We start from the raw sequence: 20,848 nt of genomic DNA on the forward strand, positions 1-20,848 counted from the left end.
TTTTGTCTGATTGGCATACATATGAATGAAGCATCCTATGCAGTTGCAGATCATTTGCATTCTGTTGAAGTGTCAATTGTGATCAAGGTGGTTCATGTACTGTGGTGACTACAGTGAAATAAGTGTGCAGTAGATATTAAAAATCACACATGTAAAATGAGCTATAGCATAAAATGTTGTGCCACTGGTTGCCTGCCAGTTCCGACTCCTCCATGTGTTTTTTGAGGCATCACAGTGCCTGATGCAAGCACCAGGACTTTTTTTCCATGGGATGCCAGCTCCAGTGACACTGGTCAACTGGATTTTACCCAGCAGCCAGGAAAAGCGGTGGAGTAATTATGTTGACATGGGCACGTTTGGTAAGTGAGAGGGCTTTAGTTGAGGTTAGCACCAAATTTCCTTCCTCAACCATCTCCAGGATCACACGTGGAGGGAAGCGATGTCTTTGCCACATCTTTTCTTTCAGCCATTCTTTCAATGTGATGGTTTTGATTGTATATTATCTCACACAAGTTATTTGTTAATGATAATCATGTAAAGTGGTACAAGTTCTATCACCATCACAATGGGAAATGTTGTTTGGATTTTGGCTGGCTTACCTATGGGCAGCAGTAGTGTGGTTGGTCACTGGATATATATCCTGCTGCTGTCGCAGGTGTGCCCAAGCTTTCTGCCCCAGGCCCTGTAGTTCTGCCTTACCCTGGCAAGTAGAAGGGGCCCACCATTTGCATTTTCATCTTTCCAATCAATAGTTTTTTAGCTGTTCTAGCCTTGGTACACTTTGATACTGATCGTTGACCTATATTTTGCGGTCCTTTACATGTATTATCTACTTTCACATGACTGTTTTCATGTTTTATTTCTATGACTATATCACATGTTTTTAATGTAATGGGTTCAGGGCTGGTTTTAGGGCAGTGCGACCTGCGATCAGTGGGCCCTGACCTGTGAAGGGGGTGCTGACCTCAGGGGGGAGGGAGGGGGCTAAGTGTTTAGTAATGACTTGGAGAGATGTGGGGCACCTTTGCCCGGTGAGAGTGAGAGAATTCAAGGAGGCATCATGCTCCGTGGGGGCACCAAAAATGATTGTCGCACCGGAGGCCACCAGCGCTAAAGCCGGCCTGAATTGGTTATTATGTGTTTTGGGGCTATTGTGCGGTATTAGGCCACTGCATGTGTGCACAACCATTTCCTATCAGCTCACTATTGTGCTTTCTTTTCATGTCTTTAGATTATTTCTTTGTTTTAAATTCACTGTATTCCGTTGGGTTGTTATGAACCCCAATGTACCCCAAGATAGGCCTAGGTAGTTACACAACCTTTTACCTATATTCGTCCTACCATTGTTTCACATAACAGGTTTGGTGCTGACCTTTTACGTAGTTAGGTGCTGCATAAATGTTGTGTGGTTTTCTCTGAAAACTAGCCTAATTTATTATGCATGAGGATTCTAAGTATCACAGCAGGAGTACCGTATTCTGCATAATAAATCTGTATAAGGGTCATCACATCCTTGGCCGACATGCCCACAGTACCATGACACGTCCAGGTAGAGCCCCTGAAGGTACCTTTTAGGTATATAAGCCCCACATCTTCCCGGACAGACCAGAGGAGAAAAGACTTCCATGCTGAAATTCTGACACAAAACGCTGAGGTCCCTGCACGCAAACACTCCGGCAAGCAGTGGTCTAACATCCCTCGCGGGGTGTCCATCTCAAAACCAAGATGGGGTCCTTCACTCTCTCACATCAGGTAATGGGGTTGGCTCATTCCTAGAGGGATTCTTGGCTATACACCTACATACATGCTAGGTACACTTAGGTACAGCTAGTTAGGGTTTGTATCGTAGGAGTCTTAATTTTACTGTTGTTCTTATATGCCTGCATATATTCACAGTTTTAGCACTATGGCAGAACTCTATTGGTGCTTGTAATCGTATATCTCTGTTTCTCTCTGATGGTTGTTGCAGCACATGTATTTTACACTAGAATGACAATGGTTCAATAAATGCTTATTGAAAACTTCCCCACCGTTTATTCTGTGTATCTCTCTGAGACAAAGAAACCACGAGTGGCTGAGCGAAAAGTACTGTACTGTTTCAACAATCACTGAGGAGACAGGGTTGTCATGTACGATAGTAGCCAGAAACTATTCGCTTCTTGGTAAGGTTGTGGGACTTATAGTGGCACTGTGAGCTTGCTGTTCTACAGACTAACATATTCTCCAGGGGTTTCTGGCATCAGACTGGACACCAGTCCTTTAGTTTATGTTGTCTAAATGTGCCGATCCTATAAAGATTTGTAGGAACTACATGACAGTGTTAGGTGTGCATCCTTTAAAATTCCAGTGAGTTGCATGGGTGTTGTGTGACCTACTTCAAGTTTGAATGGGATACAGAGTTGGGTTTGGGGTATTATTTGAAAAGGTGTAGGTGTTTATTTTTGTGCATGAGGTTTCCTCAAGGCTGACTTGAACTTTTCCGATTCTGTCAGTGGATTTGCATTGATCTCCCAGTGCACTCCTTGGTTTTGGCCACAGGCACACAAGTTTTTGTCTAGATATTTCTTGTTTTCATGCTCACTTCTTGGAAACTTTCATATTGCTCTTTGTTATTAAAATTGTGAATGTGCAATATCATACATACTTGGCATACCATACACACACAGACAAGTAGGGCTGCTATTGTGCTTCCATTTCCAAGCAGGGCTTAGAGAATTTGACAATTTTACACTGGATGTACATTGGTGTATAAGTGGGTTTCTGCCAGTGGTAATATCATAGCTAAGACTCCCTGTTGTCCGTTTTTTCTAATTTTTACAGATTAATGCAGATAAATACAGACAAAAATCCATATGTTTTCCTGTGTTCATTATTAAATGTGGACAAAAAAGGAAAATTGGGCGGTTTTTTTCAGTGATTCTAAATGCTGTCAGTCATGACCACAAGGCCAATTGACAGGTAAAGAGGGTTAAAAAAATCCATTTTAGTAATGCAGCTTCAACAGCAGTAAACATTCACAAGGTAAACTTAAAATGTGTCTGTTTTCATGTAAATGTACTGACTTATCTGTGGGTGTTCACATCATTGAAACTTATCAGGCATTCAAATATGAGTGCGCATTTATCAGTTAAGTAACTGTGGATATATTCAGCTTAAGTATTTTCAAACGACCCAAATAAATATTCATACATACACATAATATTAACTAACATTATATGTGGATAAATACAGGAGGAAATGTAAAAAGAAAAACATCAAACCGGGAGACCTAATTATAGGTTTTTGAATAATGACCCTGGTAGACGGTCTATTGGCATACTTCTGACATTGTTTATATCTGCAGCTCCCTCCCACGTAGATATAGCACACTCCCTCACTCCTGCTCTTCAGGAAAACCCTCACTTCTATAAAAAAAAAGTTTTATCCATGTGTGAATATCTGGGCAATGAACACCAGTGGGTAATCGCCTTGTCCTAGGTGTGTCCTCTCTATTAGGTCCATCCTCTGCACGCTTCCTCTTTACTTCTCAATATATTGCCTTGCAAAAATGTAAGGGCCTCATTTACAAGGCCCGAGCATCACCAGAACGTTACTTTTAGTAATGGCCTGGTGGCATACACTGCAGGGCCATATCTAAAAAGCTAGGTAAAGCCAACCTGCGTGGCTTTTAATGGCCTTGCAGCTCTGGACTGACGCAACGCAACACAAATCACTGCGTTGCCTCACCTGAGCAATAGGGATGCGTGACATGGCATTATGGTGGGTGTTTCCACGTAATACCCATGGCATTTGACTCATTACCAGATTTACGAGATTTCATAAACCTGGAAATTTATCAAAAGCCTACACCTACCCAGGTGTGGCATAGGGGAGGCGCAAGGAAAAGAAATAACATTATTTCTCCTTGTTTTTCCTCTTTCTATGTGTGCTGCATTCCGCAGCACACATAGAAAGAGGAAATCGGCTCCATTGATTGTTTTTGTGCAGGAAGTTGTTCCTTCCTGCACAAAAGCGATCAACCCTTAAACCATGGCGCAAGGGTGCCGTCGTTGGCATATGGCAGCCATTTGTGCACCAGCGAAGGGGGAAAGGACCGTAATGTGCTATATCTGATAGATATGGCACATTTCTGCACTTTACTTTTGACATAGGGCAGCCCAGGAGGAAGGTTTGCGGTGCTGCCCACCCCAAAAGATTGTAAATGAGGCCCCCAAGTCTGAAAGAAATATGTACCAAAGCTTTAGAGATTAGGCTTATGACATTACACTGAAATATCCTTTTAAAATATGTATGAGGCTTGTTTATATACAACAGCCATAAATGCACCAAACACAATAATGCACAAAACGTGATATTGATGGCTAACAAACCAAATAAACTGTTCGATTAATGTAAAAGTTAAACATAGATTTAGTTTTTTATTAAATACACTATGTCAATATATTTTGTACCACTGCCTCGGTTTTACCTCATACAAAAGTCAACCAAGGAGTTGATGGTGCAGGGAACAAAGTGCTGTTTCCTATTTTAGGAATAAAACTCCTTTTCCTTAAAGTCAGGAAACATCCATTAGCTTTCAACAGAGAAGGAAACTAACCTAAGTACATTTTGCTTGCAGGCAGAAGGAATACAAAAGACATTTTCGCAATCTGTTCTTCTGGAGGCGACTGGATCAACACCTCAAACTGTGTCCAAAATGTTATCTTTCACATTTCCTAGTGATGTCGTTAGTGGCAGTGAACAAGCATATATCACAGTAATTGGTAAGAAGTTATCTTTATTTTTTATGAACCGTACCTAGATGTCTAGACTTTATTTACCAGTATCGTTGTCACACACCCCAAACATATTTATGTATAGTTTTGCCCTACATGAATGCTAGATTTACCGATGAGAGTCACTGAATCCCAATGTGAGCCAGGGCATGGTGTCTGAACCCCACCAAGATCAGCACATTGAGTACCATCCAACCACATAACGTTAAAGTCTGTTAGGCATGGCTTGGCAGTCCAGCTGTCTGCAGGACATAGTTCCAACGGTTCAGTGACTAAATATCGAGGGACATAATATAGAAAGCCCAAAATACCGACTCCAAAATATCGAAGTACAGAATATGAAATCCCCATCTACAAACAGGTAAGTACTAAAATATCGAATCCAAAATATAGAACGCTAAAATATAGTTAACTAAAATATCGAATTTTTAAAATATATTAAAAATAATATAAAAGTAAATAAATATTAAAAGCATTTAAATAAAACATACTTAAAATAATGTAAAAAAGCTTAAAATGTAAAAATAATAAATGAATTATAAAAAATGTAGAGATTTTGTGCAACAGTAGGGAACGAGTTGGATAGCGTAGGGGTAAACAATTACTATTCCCACTCCAAAGAGTGCAACAGTAGGGAAAGAGTTGGATAGCGGGAGAGAAAATATTAATATTCCTACTCCAGTGAGTGCAACAGTAGGGAAAGTGTTGGATAACATAGGGGTAAACATTACTATTCCCACTCCAGTGAGTGCAACAGTAGGGAAGACGTTGGATAGCGTAGGGGTTAACATTACTATTCCCACTCCAGTGAGTGCAACAGTAGGGAAAACGTCGGATAGCGTAGGGGTAAAAATTACTACGTTGGATAGCGTAGGGGTAAAAATTACTATTCCCACTCCAGTGAGTGCAACAGTAGGGAAAACGTTGGATAGCGTAGGGGTAAAAATTACTATTCCCACTCCAAAGAGTGCAACAGTAGGGAAAGCGTTGTTTAGCATAGGGGTAAAAATTACTATTCCCACTCCAGTGAGTGCAACAGTAGGGAAAATGTTGGATAGCGTAGGGGTAACAATTACTTTTCCCACTCCAGAGAGTGCAGCAGTAGGGAAAGCGTTGGATAGCGGGGTAGTAAAAATTACTATTCCCACTCCATTGACTGCAACAGTAGGGAAAACATTGGATAGTGTAGGGGTAAACATTACTATTCATATAGTAGGGAAAGTAATGATTTAATATTAAAAGAAGATTAAATTAATTATCAATACCAATAAAAATGTATTACAAATAATTACCAATTAATACAAATTAATTACCAATTAATATTTATTTATCAATACATATAAATAAAAATAAATATTTACTTTATTACAATTAAATTACTTCCCACCCTATTCCCCTATAAACCCACAACCCACTCCAAATAATAAATAATACAATTAATATAATTATCAACTAATCAATTAATAAAAATTAATAATCAATTAATAACAATTAATTACCAATTAATAAAAAATAATTACCAATTAATAATGCATCATCAAGCAATTAATTATCAATACATACAAATAAAAAGAAATATTAACTTTATTACAATTAAATTACTTCCCACCCTATTCCCCTATAAACCCACAACCCGCTCCAAATAAATAATGCAATTAACATAATTATCAGTTAATTAATTATTGAAAATGAATTACCAATTAATAAAAATGAATTACCAATTACTAATTAATTATCAATCAATTAATTATCAATACATATAAATAAAAATGTATATTTAATTTACTATAATTAAATTACTTCCCATCCTATTCCCCTATAAACCCAAAACCCGCTACAGAATGAAATCATGCAAAAATTAAATTACGTAACATTCATTACTTTTAAAAAATTAAACATACATTACAAAATTAACACCTTGGCTGTGCATTTTCCCCTTCTGCGCTGATTTATGGTGAACTCCTCTATTCATGACGAGCTCAGCTCGTCATCAGCACAGCTCAACTGTGCCTCATGACGAGCTGAGCTCGTCATGAGCATGGAAGGGGTTAATATATCATTTTAACACATATACTACCATACATAACACTCATTTTTGTTCTCGATATTATGGAAATCGATATTTTAAATTCAATATTATGGAAATCAATATTTCCTACCCCAAATTCGATATTCTGACTAACTATATTTTGGTAATTCGATATTCTGTCCTATCTATATTTTAGACACTACTGCCCCTCCTGGAGTAGGACACTGGTCCTGGGAGTAGGTTTTCCCCCTCTGAGTGGAATAATCCATCTATCTCCACAACCGTGTCCCGGTCTGTCCCTTCATCCTCCTCCTTCCCTTCTTTGTGTGCTTCCACCCAAGCCCTTAGACTGGTCTGGAGTTCCCCCTTCCTGGCACCATGCTTAAAAAATACCCCCATTTGTTGGCAGAATTCTTTTAGCTGGGCCACTGAATAAGTGTCCAGCTTTTCCAGTGCAAATTCCATTTTGCAAAAGGCAATTCAAAGTTAGACACACAAGGAAAATTGAGTTGCAAGGGCAACCTGAAGCTACCTCCACCCCACCACCAGGAACAAATTTGGAAAAACAAAAGTAAAAATTAGGAGGGCCGTTAGGAGAAAACTCCTGGTGTAGGCTAATGGATTACACTCAATTACTACAGAGTAGTTGCAACCACAGTCAATATCCCACCGCAAGACACCAACTTGTTGGAACCTAAATATGTCAGGTCACCTAAGGTAGCCTGGCCTAGGGTAAGGCAATATCAAAAGAGGCACATGTGTAAAGGTTGCAAACCACCCCGCAGTAATCCAATGCAATATCACTCAAAAATGACACTACACCAATGTTTATGTAAAAATACGAGCTTGTTTATAAAAATATTCTTTACTCTCTTGTCTTCAGAAATTACAGTTCAATACATTCCAGCACCTTTAACCTCATCACTTAACCACATATAGCAGGTAAACATCTACATATTTCAACAGTTCAGGTGAACATTTACTGTACTCTGTTTAACCCTTTCCGAATCTTCTTTTGAAATCAAGGCCTTGACAGTTAACCACCACTTCCCACAGTCGATCTATTGCCAGGCACAGATTAGCATTCCCCAGCTCAGGTTATCGATCTCCTCAGCAGCCCCACCCTTTCCAAGGACAAGCTGTCTCAAGTTACAGGCACCAGAGGCTATGAAAGAATATACCAATTGACTGGTTTAGGCCTCTGTTACCTTTCACCCCTCTAGAGTACAATAGGATTATTTAACCTGTAGGCTTTACAAGGTAAGGTTAACTAACAGTCCCGCTACCCCTTGTCATAGACAGGAATCAACCAAGGCTGCACCACTTCGTGTTAAAGAAGTCAGACGATCTGGAGCATAACCAGCTCTCCTTCACCACCCCTTAGGCTTCCCAGCTTACTTGAAGGTGTGTGGTTGCAAGCGTGATCATCTGTCACACCCATTCGCTTAAGGGGCGCTCTCCTACAAAAACCGGGCCTCCCCGCTCCCTCTCCTCACAGAGGAGCGGAGGCCCTTCTGGGTGTAAATCTCTGCGCTTAGGCGGGGAGCCAGCCGCTCCACGGAGCCGCTCCCCCTGGATCTCCTCACCAGTGGCTGTCAGCGGTTCCTCCTCGATGGAGCATTCGCGCATGCGCGGGGAGTAAGTGGTCCGGCCACAGAGACTGCTCCATCTGCCTGACGCGGGATAGTGGCTCCGCAGCGGGCCTGCTCGGTCCTAGGCCCCTCCTGTGGCGACTACCCAGCTCAGCTTGGAATATGCGCAGTGGCGCCGGGTACCAAACAACTTGCCCCCTTCTCTGTCTTTCAGTGGCGCTGACACGGAAGCGCGATCGGCGCCCCAGGGGTCCCGCTCACAGCGGAAACAGAGAAAACTGCTCAGGCCCAATAGACCCTAACTCCTCACTCCTCTTCCTCACGAGTGGGGAGGTTTGTCACGCGCTGCAGGACCAGGCACCGGTAAGAGGGTCTCAGTGTCACACAGGGCAGGAGCCTGCTTCTCACCATAGAGAGGGGGGGTAAGAGGTGGAATCCTTCACATTGGAGCCTCCAGATCTCCGGTTACAGCAGTAATCCACTAACCCTCCATACTGGACAGGTACAGGTGCACAGGCGAACTCCTGGTTTGGTTCTCACGGCAGGGATCTCCTCAGCTCCACAGACCACTGGGATTAACCCCTTCACCTAACTTGGGCACCTCTCTGACCAGGGTCAGCAGGACAAAACTAACTCGGCTAGGACAACAGGAATGGGGGGTGGTGAACCCAGACAGAGGGCAAACCTTGTAGAGCAGTCCACCCTTAAGGACCCTCCCCCTACCAGACCTCAGCCTTCACTCTAGCTGTTCCTCACTGGCAATACAAAATGGCTGACCAGCATTCCGCCTTTTATAGGCTGACCCTCAGAGGTCCAGAAGGGACCAGAAGGTTCTGGAATGCCCTTTTCTATCCTATAGGACAGGTTCCAGGTATGTCAGTTGTGACAGTTGGTAGCCACCATTTTGTGACTCCAAAAGAAATTCCTGTCAGGAAAGGCCTCTAGGCCTGAGGTGAAAAACTATGAGGGCGAAAGAGCACCCATCCCCTAGACCAACACCTTGAAAAATCTAGTGGACACAAAAATAAATAAAGGCATGAGGGGCAAAAAGGGGACAAAATAAATAATAAATTGGAGGGACTACGCAAAAGGTCAGACTGGTCTAACACAAATGAATAACCAAGTTCAGGCACATGACTCAACACCATGCTATAAAGGTAGAGAAGAACAACAGGTAAGCCCACACTCAGAAAGAAATTGAGGCAGGCCAATAATAAGCAAACAAGCAGTTCACTCACAGCAATATAAAAGAGCACTACAAGGATTTGATGCTCAAAAAAAAGTCTAACGTTGTCTTGTATATACATTGATTGATCTAAATCTCCTAATTGTATTGTATGTATTTGGTATTTGTTAGGCGCATGTATCACCCGTAGGTCTCACAGCGCAAGAGAGGGATTCACAGTGAAAGACTAACTTGTGTCGGAAAAGCCACGTTTTCAGGAGTTTGCGAAAGCTTTTGTGATTACTTTCATCACATAGCTGGATTGGAAGAGAGTTCCATGTTTGAGGGCCGAGTTTGGAGAATGCTCTATCCCCTGTTCTGATAGTTCGCACTTTGGGTACGGCTAAAAGTTGCTTACTGGATGAGCGGAGAGATCGGGCTGGTACGTATCGTCTTAGCTTATTTGCTAGGTACACAGGGCCTTTGCCATTGAGAGTTTTGTGAATTATGCAGCAAGTTTTAAAGATGATCCTTTTTTTCACGGGCAGCCAGTGTAGGGCCCTAAAGGCGGGGATTGAAGGAGAGCGAGGAGGGAGATTTAGGACCACTCTTGCTGCCGTGTTCTGCAATACCTGAAGTTTGGCCAGGTGTTCCTTATTGCTGCCTGCGAGTAGTGCATTGCCGTAGTCTAAACGGCTGATGATAAGGCCTTGGACAAGAGGCATCCACGAGGAAAGCGGAATCCACTTGAAGATTTTTTTTTAGGGTTCTCAGGATGCCAAAGCTGGTGCATACAGTGGTGTTTATTTGCTCGGCCATGGAGAGCTTGTCATCGATGAGAAACCCTAAGTTACGTGCCGACTTTTAAGGGGGGGGACGGACCTAGGACCGATGGCCACCAGTCGTTGGTCCACACTCTGTGCACATTACCGAAGAGCAGGATCTCCGACTTACTGGCATTCAGTAACAGGTGGTTGTTAGTCATCCAATCATTAACTGAAGCCATACAGTTGGAAAATCTGATTTTGGTGTCACCAGGGTCTGTACCGATCGTGATCACCAATTGTGTGTCGTCAGCGTATGACACTGTGTCACACCCATAGTTTTGGATGATTTTTGCTAAGGGGGACACATAAAGATTGAAAAGCGTCGGGCTCAATATGGACCCCTGAGGGACACCTTTGTCGATGTTCGGTTTTTTGGAAGTGAAAGGGCCAATTTGGACCTTGGAGGACCTGTCAGACAGGTAGCTCCTGATCCATCCCAGTGCTGGGCTTCTGACACCAATCTCCGACAGACGAAACAGCAGGGTGTTGTGCGAGATGGTGTTGAAGGCTGCTGAGAGATCGAGCAGGATCAGGACTACGGATTGCCTGGCATCAAGGGAGAGCCTGATGTTATCTACGGTTTCAAGGAGGGCGGTCTCTGTCCTATGGCAAGCCCTAAAGCCAGATTGGGATGGATCAAGCAGTTTATTTTCTTCCAGGTAGTGATAGAGCTGGTGGTTGATCAGTGATTCCATTATTTTTCCGAACAGAGGTAAGAGAGAGATGGGACGATAATTGGAGAGTTGAGTTGGATTAGCAGAGGGCTTTTTTTAGAATAGGACGAATGGTGGCTTCTTTCCAGTGCTTGGGGACAGTGGCTTGTGTGAGGGAGAGGTTGAAGGTATTGGTGAGGTGAGGAATTAAGACTGGGGCAATTTTAGAGATAATTTGAGCGGATACTGGATCGTCTGGGGATCCGGATTTTATCTTGTTGAGGGCTAAGCCCACCTCTTCCTCTGTTATTGTATGAAACTGCATAAGAGAGGGGGAGGATGGCATGCTGGTTGCATTGATTAATTCAGAGTCCAAGCTAAGGGGATGGTTCTGTACCCTAAAGAATCTCAATATCAGGGAATTTTTATAAAGGAAATTAGAACAAGGCAAGGGAAAGTAAGTAGGAAGGTCTCAGCATTTCTAAAGCTCGGTCAAGAGTCTTCTATGGGTCAGAGAATAAGTGTTAGCCTAAGCCACACTTAAGAAAGAATCAAAGGTAAACATAGAGGTCTGAACCTCCTAATACTAAACATATATCTTTGTTAAATCCTTAGACACACAATATAATTCTCGAAAAATTTATGATTTTATGATAACCTTGTCCTGAAGAAACACCGCATTGACAGTTTTATATTTAAAAGTAGAATTTTTTTTTTACTTTTGTATTATGCAATGATGACTTTAAGAATTGAATATGTATTTGAACGGGTGATTTCCAATTCCCCTTTTTTGCTGTGATTTTAAATGTATATGAATTACCGCTAGAAGTTTTTATGAAAATAAAAGAGAGTACACATATATATTTTTTGTGCATTATATTATGTTTGTACGTACTTAACAAAGATATATGTTTGTGACTTATATTTGTCTATGCCAGCAGTTGTGCGTTTGGTTTTCAAACAAAGCGCCCAATCTTTGATTTAAGATACACACACATCACGCTCTCTTTAGAAAAGTGGCAGCCTTTTCTTGCAGCCCAGCAGGCCACAGGTCAGCACAATAAAGCAAGTAACTCTAATGGGGGTGCCTCCTGGTAGCACGGCAGACTCTGGCAATGTGCAGCCTGTAGAACCAAGTAGTCCAGAGAGAGGGAGCAGCTGGCAGCAGGGCAACAAGCAGAAAAGCAATCCAGCGAGTCCTTTATTCCACCCTGCAAGTAGCAGGCACCATGGCAACACCAGGAGGGCAGTCCAGATGTGTCCTTTGAGCAGTGCAGCAGTCCTTCTGACAGCAGTTCGGTACCTGATCCAGAAGTGCTCTAAAACTTGGGGTCAGACCTCTCTGTACTTATACTCAGAATTGTCTTTAAACTAGGGGTGACTGCAAAAGAAACCTTAGAAGTGCACAACTCTCCCTTTTAACCCCAGCCCCGGGCCCAATGCATTGGTAGGTAGTAAATCAGCCCTTAGTATGAGTGCAGTACACATCCAATACAAATGTAAAGTATGAACGCCCCTGTCTCTCCTAGCCGAGGAAGACGATCAGTAGGCAGATGAATACAGATGTAACCCTGTCACACCTAACCCTTCATATGTGATGGCTGTCTGCAAAGTATGCACAAAGTGTAGTTGTCACCTAGGCTCAGACTTGGATTGGAGTCAGGCTGTAGAGCACAAAGAGTCATAAGCACAGAGAAATGCCCACTTTCTGAAAGTGGCATTTCTAAAATAGTAATGTAAAATCCAACTACACCAGTAAGCAGGATTTATCACTACCATTCTAAACATACCAACAATGGCAATGTTCCTCCTTTCAGATCAGTAATTAACACTGAAACATATATAATGGGATTCACAATGCTTGCCTATGAGATGAGTAGGCCTACAGTAGTGAGAAGACAAATAGGCTGTTTGTCTCTACCAGGGCATACCACACAATAAAGGCAAATGTCCTACCTTTTTCTTACACAGCACCATGCCTCTAGGGCTACCTAGGGCCTGCCTTAGAGGTGACTTGTATGTAGTAAAAGTCGAGTTTAAGACTTGGAAAGTAGTTTTAAATCTCAAGTCAATGTGACAGTAAACTTTGCATGCAAGCTATGCAATGGCAGGGCTGTGACAGGTTTGAAAGTCTCCGTCTGTGGGCGGAAGAAGCAGTGCTGCAGGCCCACTAGTAGCATTTAATTTATAGGCCCTGGGTATATAGGCTACTACTTTGCAAGGGACTTACAAGTAAATTAAATACGACAAACAGGTGTAAACCAACCATGTTCTACAGGAGACAGCACATGCACTTTAGCACTGACTGATTAGCAGTGATAAAGAGCCCAGAGTCCTAAAGCCAACAAAAAGAAGGTCAGAAAAATAGAAGGAAGAAGGCAAAAGGTTTGGGGATAACCCTGCAAAAGGGGCTAGGTCCAAAAACTGTTTATTTCAAGACTTCAATAATATATCAATCAGCTCTGGAAAAAACACACATAAGAGTATCCTCTAATTCTACAGTGAATGCACCCTTTATTAATGATGTCAAATGCAACCTACATTAATTGTAAACCACACAAGAAACATCTGCTACATGCATGCATCATGTATCTATGAAGCATCTGGGATGTATTCGTGACATATAAAGGGTGAGTAAATGTGTGCTGCACTAGTTGTATCATGCTGATTTCCATTACTACAGAAATGACTATTTCAGCTTTTTCCCCAGCACTGGCAAAGCCAGGAGGATATGATAAAGCATAACTCCCAACCTTTTGAAGTATTGGAAGGTGGCACAACCAGTTGTGGCAGAATGACACAAATATTTTTAAGCTTTGTGTTGCCTTTCATCTGCTTATATTTAAAGCACACTGTATAAAAATTGATTCACGTGTGTCAGCATATTTAACTTAGTATTATTTACATACATGGGCTCTTTCCTGCTGGAACTGTGAAAGTACCAGTCAGCATGCTGCAGGGTGAATACAAGTAATTCATCAGCTGAACAAAGTGGTGATTAGCACATCACAAGTTTGAGTGCTGACAGACCAGCTAAGTTGAGTGTAATAATTTTTATTTACAGCAAATTAGGTATTCATAAAAAAAAGTTGTTGTTATGTGCATAGATGCTTCTGTTCTATATCTAAGCTTTGGACCAGTGCTTAAATTGTAAAAACCATAAGTCCCAGGGCTCACGTCAGGAGGCCACTGTAGTTTGCACCACACATTGCCCATGCCATGCTGCCAATGACAGCAACAACACAACTACTAACCATCAAATTCCTACAGGTTTTGCAGTTCAGACTATTTCAGGCCCCCTAAGGTTTAAGAATGGTTTGGGTGGCATATAACAGGCATTTTTAATGTATATTGAAATAATAACTAACTGTAGTTGTGGTCATCTCTAAATTAACCAGGCAGCACCACCATGTGCAGACAGTCACCAGCACCAGTGATGACAATTAACTGCCGGTGCCGAGCACTGGAAGCCACTGGCTCAAATTAAGCACTTCTTTGGACAGATACCATTGTGCAAGGCCTGTGAAGAAGAAGGGAAGATCGCAGATGAGCATGTGCGAGAACACACAAGTCGTGTCCTCTGTCAAAGACAACAATTTTGATGGATATGAAGGCTTTAATGTGATCAATAGCATTTCTGCATGCAGTATATGTAAACAGTATTTATGAATGCTTGTGTTTGTAAGTGTCGACACATTAAACTCAGGCCTGTTATCTTTGCCAATAGTTGCTTAAACTGGTGTCAATCAGCATCACAACTTTAGTACATCCGTTGGGAAAAATAGCTTATCACTCATTTAAAAATAACATTTGCAATGGAATCAGACTCGCCTTTGGGACTTTAGGGGCCAGATGTACGACGTGCAAAATAGTGCCTCACAATTTGCCAGTCTTTTGCAACTCGCAATTTGCGAGGAGCAATTATGCATGTACAACAATGTTATTACACTGTTTTGAGATTCTCAAAGGGGTTTCAAATGAGCCTCTCGCAATTTGCGAGCCTATAGGGAATCCCAGCCCTCCCAGGGATGGTGGCCTGCTGGGCTCAGCATACCAGACACACCAGCCTCGTTTTCAGGCTGCTGTCCACATGTGATCAGGAAAAGTACTGCCATTAACAGTACGAGACAGCCAATGGTTGAGGTGAGCTGAGCTGAGCCATTGCCCCATGTTGTATGCTGTGGTGAGCATAAGCAAAATGTGGATGACAATTCAACAGGTCATTAAACTGAAACCCTCTCTAAGTATTTTTATAAAACATGAGGCTGGAACAACATTGCTGATGTATAGGATAGAATAATGATAGAGTAAATTATAGTATGGTATATGATACTATGCAAATAAACGGCAAACCATATATGGTACATATGTACACCTAGAAATGAAGCCTAATGGGACAATAAAGGGACTTGAAGCAGTACCTTCTGCAGCACTTGATGATCTGTAATGGTGTAATCAAATATATATATATATATATATAGCCAATGTGTTATATAAAAATACATCTCACTTTACGCCATATAGTTTAGAGAGCTGTGGCACTGTTTAGGCGCAGTTCATTCTATGCATGTTATCTGAATTTACCGATCTGTTTCATTCTCAGCGGCTGGGATAAACAGCACCAGTGTTATCTTGAACTCCTGTGTGCACATTTTCATGCCCAATACTACCCTGTACATGATTAATGACACTGAGCCCTTCGCCCTAAGCTCCGATGCAGAAAGCAGAGCAGCTTCACGCAGAGCCAGACTCTTCTAATTTATTCATGCACTTGATCTCCAGGGAATTTCCTCTCTGTGCCCACGTTCTACTAAAGCATTTTTGTCATGTTTTTGAGTTTTGTGCATCACAATTTAAAAACAAGACATGCCCTCTCCACAAAAAACAAGCATTTACAATGCAATAGATCTCGCAATTACATTGATTTGAGCTATTGGCATTGAAAATGTTATTGTTTTTTTTCCCTTCGGGAAGCATTAATCAAATGGTGTAATTGAAAACCGCAATAGCTCACTTTGTTGTAATTGCGAAATCTATTGCATTACATTTGTACTATAGTACATTCTCTCTCGAAACTCCATATTCTTTTACAACACATCAGCAAATATACCAATATGCATATAGCCGGGGTACCTGTTACACCTGGAGGCAGAATTGTCATGTCTTATTAGGTGTAGGCTGTGTAACCCGAGGCATAGCTCTGCTGTAGGAGCCTGTGCCACTGGATGAAATGAAGAGTAGTAACCCGAGGGATAGCTCTTCTGTGTGAGACTGCAAGACTAGTTTCTGAGGGCAAAACGGACCATTTCAGTATAGATGCCTAGGGATCGGCTGGTTCTGGGTCATATATTAACCTCGGTACACAGGGCTGAAATCCGTTTGGTGGGGTCTCCCCTATCTGAAAGATAAAATATAAGACAACTGTTTGGATGTGCTTAGGAGTAGAAGTGAAGTACCATTTGGGGCCCATCGGGAGACGGGGAGGGGAAAGACCGACCGGAGACAATATAAGGTGTGATAAAGGCCGCTTTATTGGGAAACAGGTGCATTTTAACGATACCACATCCTTGGCCTTTGCCATACAAAACTAGGCCTAACTAAATATGCACATACCTGACCAAACCTCCCACCCCCAACCCTAAAACATTGCTCCCGCAAACAAATAACATAATTACCAACTCTCCAAACACCTGCCTCAACTGTTTAAACTCTTTCCATCTGTACACTCCCTCCACCTCTGTCCAGGAACCTCATTCCTCCTAACCTACCCCCCCTAACTAGGAAAAAGCGCCACCCCACAAACGTTTACCAGCACCTGCCCCCAGCGACATCAGATCTCAGCCACCTAACCAAAAAGGCACCTGCTCCCAACAAAACCCCTCCAGAATTCCCACCCGACCCGGGAAACCTCAAGCCCCGCAACCACTCGCAACCAAACCTCTTAGGGAGGGCGGGAGGGACAACAACTTCCCTGCCTAACTCGGCTGCTGGGTCACTGTCCCTAAAATGGTGCACAGTGACCCAAAATGGCCGTATTTAACTAACCCCAGCCCAAAGAGAGCCCAAACCAGCCCAATGCCGCCCAAGGAGCGCAACCAGCTCAAACTCGCCTTCCTGTCCCCGTACTAACTCTTCCCCCACTTCCTCCCATGGCCCCAAACCTCCCCAGGGGGGCGAGCCTCCCTCCGGTCGGCCACCCCCGCAAAGCCCCATTGGGGCCCATCGGGAGACGGGGAGGGGGGGAAAGACCGACCGGAGACAATATAAGGTGTGATAAAGGCCGCTTTATTGGGAAACAGGTGCATTTTAACGATACCACATCCTTGGCTTTTGCCGTACAAAACTAGGCCTAACTAAATATGCACATACCTGACCAAACCCCCCACCCCCACCCCTAAAACATTGCCCCCGCAAACAAATAACATAATTACCAACTCTCCAAACACCTGCCTCAACTGTTTAAACTCTTGCCATCTGTACACTCCCTCCACCTCTGTCCAGGAACCTCATTCCTCCTAACCTACCCCCCCCCTAACTAGGAAAAAGCGCCACTCGGAAGCCCCATAAGGCTTCCGACCCCCCCCCCCCCTAGGGCCCCTGCACCTTCGGATACCTGCGCACCCCTACAGCCCGAACCACTGTCTCCTTCAGCTGCACAATATATAGCTCCATCCCGTATCGTGATAAATGCACACCATCCTCCCTGAAGAAATACACTGCCCCATACCTCATCTCCGGGTGCTCCATCCTACCCAAACCCTCCTTCTCACAGAAAGCCCGCATTTCCCTATTAATTTTTCTCCGTGTCCTGTCAATAGCTGCAGCCCTCTCTGCACCCCTCCAGCATCGTCTGGGGATGAATTCCGACCAAATGACGTAACACCCTGCCCACTGTCTCCTAAGTTCCAGCAAATCCCTCTTCATTTGTTTTACTAGTGCCAGTCTGCTACACTGCACCAAATCATTCTCCCCCAGGTGAATGACTACCACATCCGGACAGACCCCCCCCCCGCACAACATTATTCAAAACCGGCACCAACTCGTGCCAACGCATGCCCCCTTTGCCCATCCAATGACACCTAAACAACTGGTCATCCAACTCCAAATTGAGGCTCCTGTGTTTCTCCCATTCGGCCCTCTCCGCTCTCTTTACAAAGGAATGGCCCACCACGTAAATGCTCATCGTTGCCACCGTAGACCCCGCCACCGCACCTGCAAAGATACATATATAAGCAATGGGCCCAGCATGTCAACCTCACTCCACTCCTTCCCCCCGCATCCTGACGTATGTCCTATAACAGTCAGATTTCCAGCATCCCAGCCGTTTTATCTCCTCCTTGCCCCAACCCTTTCGCGCCGCCTCCGTCGCCGCACCAACGCGGAAGGAATTAAGCATGGGCGAATTTTGCGAATCTCGCGTTCGCAAATTTTGCGGATTTGCGAACTCGCAATTCGCAAAATCCGCGAATTCTCGCGAATTTGCGGATTTTTTTTTTTTTGTGTTCGCGCGGGTTTCTGCCAGTTCGCGAGGGTTTTGTACAATTTCGCAAACGCGAACTTACCTGTCGGGTCGCAAGTTTTGCGAACTTGTTGTTTCTACGTGTCCAGCCTGTTTGGAACATTCTTCTTCATCACTGCCACTCTCTGTCACCACTGCCACTCTCTGACTACTCATGCCACCCTCTGGCCCACCCATGCCACCCTCTGTTTCATCACAGCACCCTCTGGTTGTCCAGTCAGTGTACATTATTGTGGCAAAGCAAAGCACACCTTCCCTGCCTCAAGTGACCTGAATTAATTTGGGGCTGATTAATGTGTCACAGAATATTTTTTTAGCTGGCACCTGCTTCCTTAGTGCTTCCTGATTAGTGATCTTTTGCACTTGCTAAGTGCTTTCATTGTTGCAAAATTAGTTACAACACCTGCCCTGCCCCAACTGACAATAATGAATTAGGGGCTGATTAATGGATTTGAACTTCCAGCCTGGCTCCTGCTTGTCTCCCTTAGCTGTAATTCAGGACCTTTGTGGCATATGTGTAACTATTCTGAGGTTCAGAGCAGGGTCACATAATAGTTGCAAGTAGGCAACTGAACTCTGGAGGGGCCCCTCAGGAAGCACTACAGGAAATGGCTACTAATGATGAGCCTGAACTTTTGAACCTGGTAAGTAGTTTCAGTTTTGCTAAGATCGTATTTCTGCAATTTAGCGCTTATTCGCGGGGCGCGAAGTTGTACTGGGAAGCCGCGAACTCACGCGAACAGTGCGAGCAAGCCATAAAATCCGCTGCTCGCGGATTTGCGGATTTTGCGGGAGATTCGCGAATCTCGCAGATTGCGAATTTACTGAAAATCCGCAAAATCCGCGAGCGAAACGGATTTTCCGCCCATGCTTAGAAGGAATGCGTTCCGAATTCCTTCGGGTCTTCACCCATAGACCGCAGGGCGTGCCGCAGGACCCAAGGTAACTGAGCCGCCGTCACCCGACCGGCCCCTCCCCGGCAAAAAAACTCCGTCCCGTCCTGCGCCTGCCCCCTCGCCAGTCGCCTCCCCCACTCCGCCGGACAAACCGCCTCTGACCCAGGACCCAGCACCACCCAGGTACACTCTCCACACTGATCTGTCTTCGACCGTCGCAGACGCACCGCCACCTCCCGGCCTCGCAACTCTACCTACCCCCACTTCACTCCCGGCTGTCCTCGCAACCCCACCAACTCCGACACCCAGAACGCTCCAAAAAACATCCACGACATTAGCGTGGAAAGCAAAACCGTCTCCGCCTGATTCCTGCACACTCCCAGTAAACGGCGCACCAAGCCTTCCAGCATCCCTTCGGTAATCGGCCGTCGCTACCGCGCCCGCGCCCCCTTTTCCCTCTCCCAACCCTCCAAGAGACGCCCCCCAACTCTCCTGCCGAAGGCGCATGGCCCCACCAGAGCTTCCCCATGAACGCCACTCCTACCAACTTCCCTGCAATCGTCACCCTCGCCGGCCCTCTGTCCATCAAACTGAGCATGAACCGCACTACCTGCTCCTCCCGACGCCACTTGCCACGCTGCCTTACCGCTCCAAAACGTAGAAACTCCAGCCAAGCTTGTTCATACGCCTTCCACGTGGACGCCGCCAACGACGAACTCACCAACTAAACGACCCGCGCTCTCCCACCAACCACAGCTCCTCCGGCACCGGCGTCTTGACTGCGGCCGCCTCCGTGGCTAGCCCATGGAACCTCTGCCACTGTGAACGAGACAAAGCATCCGCAATGTCATTGTCCACCCCTGGCACATGCTGAGCTTGAAACAGAATGTCATGTTCCAGGCACTTCAAATACAAAAACGCGCATCAGCTTCAGCATCTGTGGCTCCCTTGCGGACTGTAGATTCACCACCTGCACCACCGACATGTTGTCCACCCTGAACAAGACTCGCTTGTGTGACATCTGCTGCACCCACACCGTCACCGCCACCACCAATGGGAAAAGCTCCAGGAACGCAATGCTCCTCCCCCCCGCCTGCCACCAAGCTGGCCACTGCTCCGCACACCATCTCCCTGCCCAGTACAAACCGAAGCCGCCGACTCCCGCCGCATCCAATGACATTGTGACGTCCCACTGCCAGTCCTTCGGTGGCGCCATGGGCACTCCATCAGAATGCCCCAGAAAAGCCAACCACATGCTCAAGTCCTATCTCGAACCCGCCGACAGGCGCACGTGATGATGAGGCAACGTCACCCGGACAATGCCAGCCCCAACCGACGACAAAACGTCCTCCCCGCCCGCACAACACGGCACGCAAAGTTCAAATGGCCAAG

General features: G+C 44.6%; 1 protein-coding gene across 1 annotated transcript in view; it reads left to right on the forward strand.

Moving 5' to 3' along the window:
* Positions 1–20,848, forward strand: part of LOC147707489 (CD109 antigen-like) — a 943,435-nt gene that overhangs the window by 634,755 nt on the left and 287,832 nt on the right. The window contains exon 22 of the mRNA XM_086926506.1: positions 4,619–4,763. Coding sequence (XP_086782632.1) covers positions 4,619–4,763 — 145 coding nt within the window. The remainder of the gene's footprint in view (positions 1–4,618; positions 4,764–20,848) is intronic.

This window comes from Lissotriton vulgaris, chromosome 6, assembly GCF_964263255.1.
Source record: "Lissotriton vulgaris chromosome 6, aLisVul1.2, whole genome shotgun sequence".
Classification (NCBI taxonomy): domain Eukaryota; kingdom Metazoa; phylum Chordata; class Amphibia; order Caudata; family Salamandridae; genus Lissotriton; species Lissotriton vulgaris.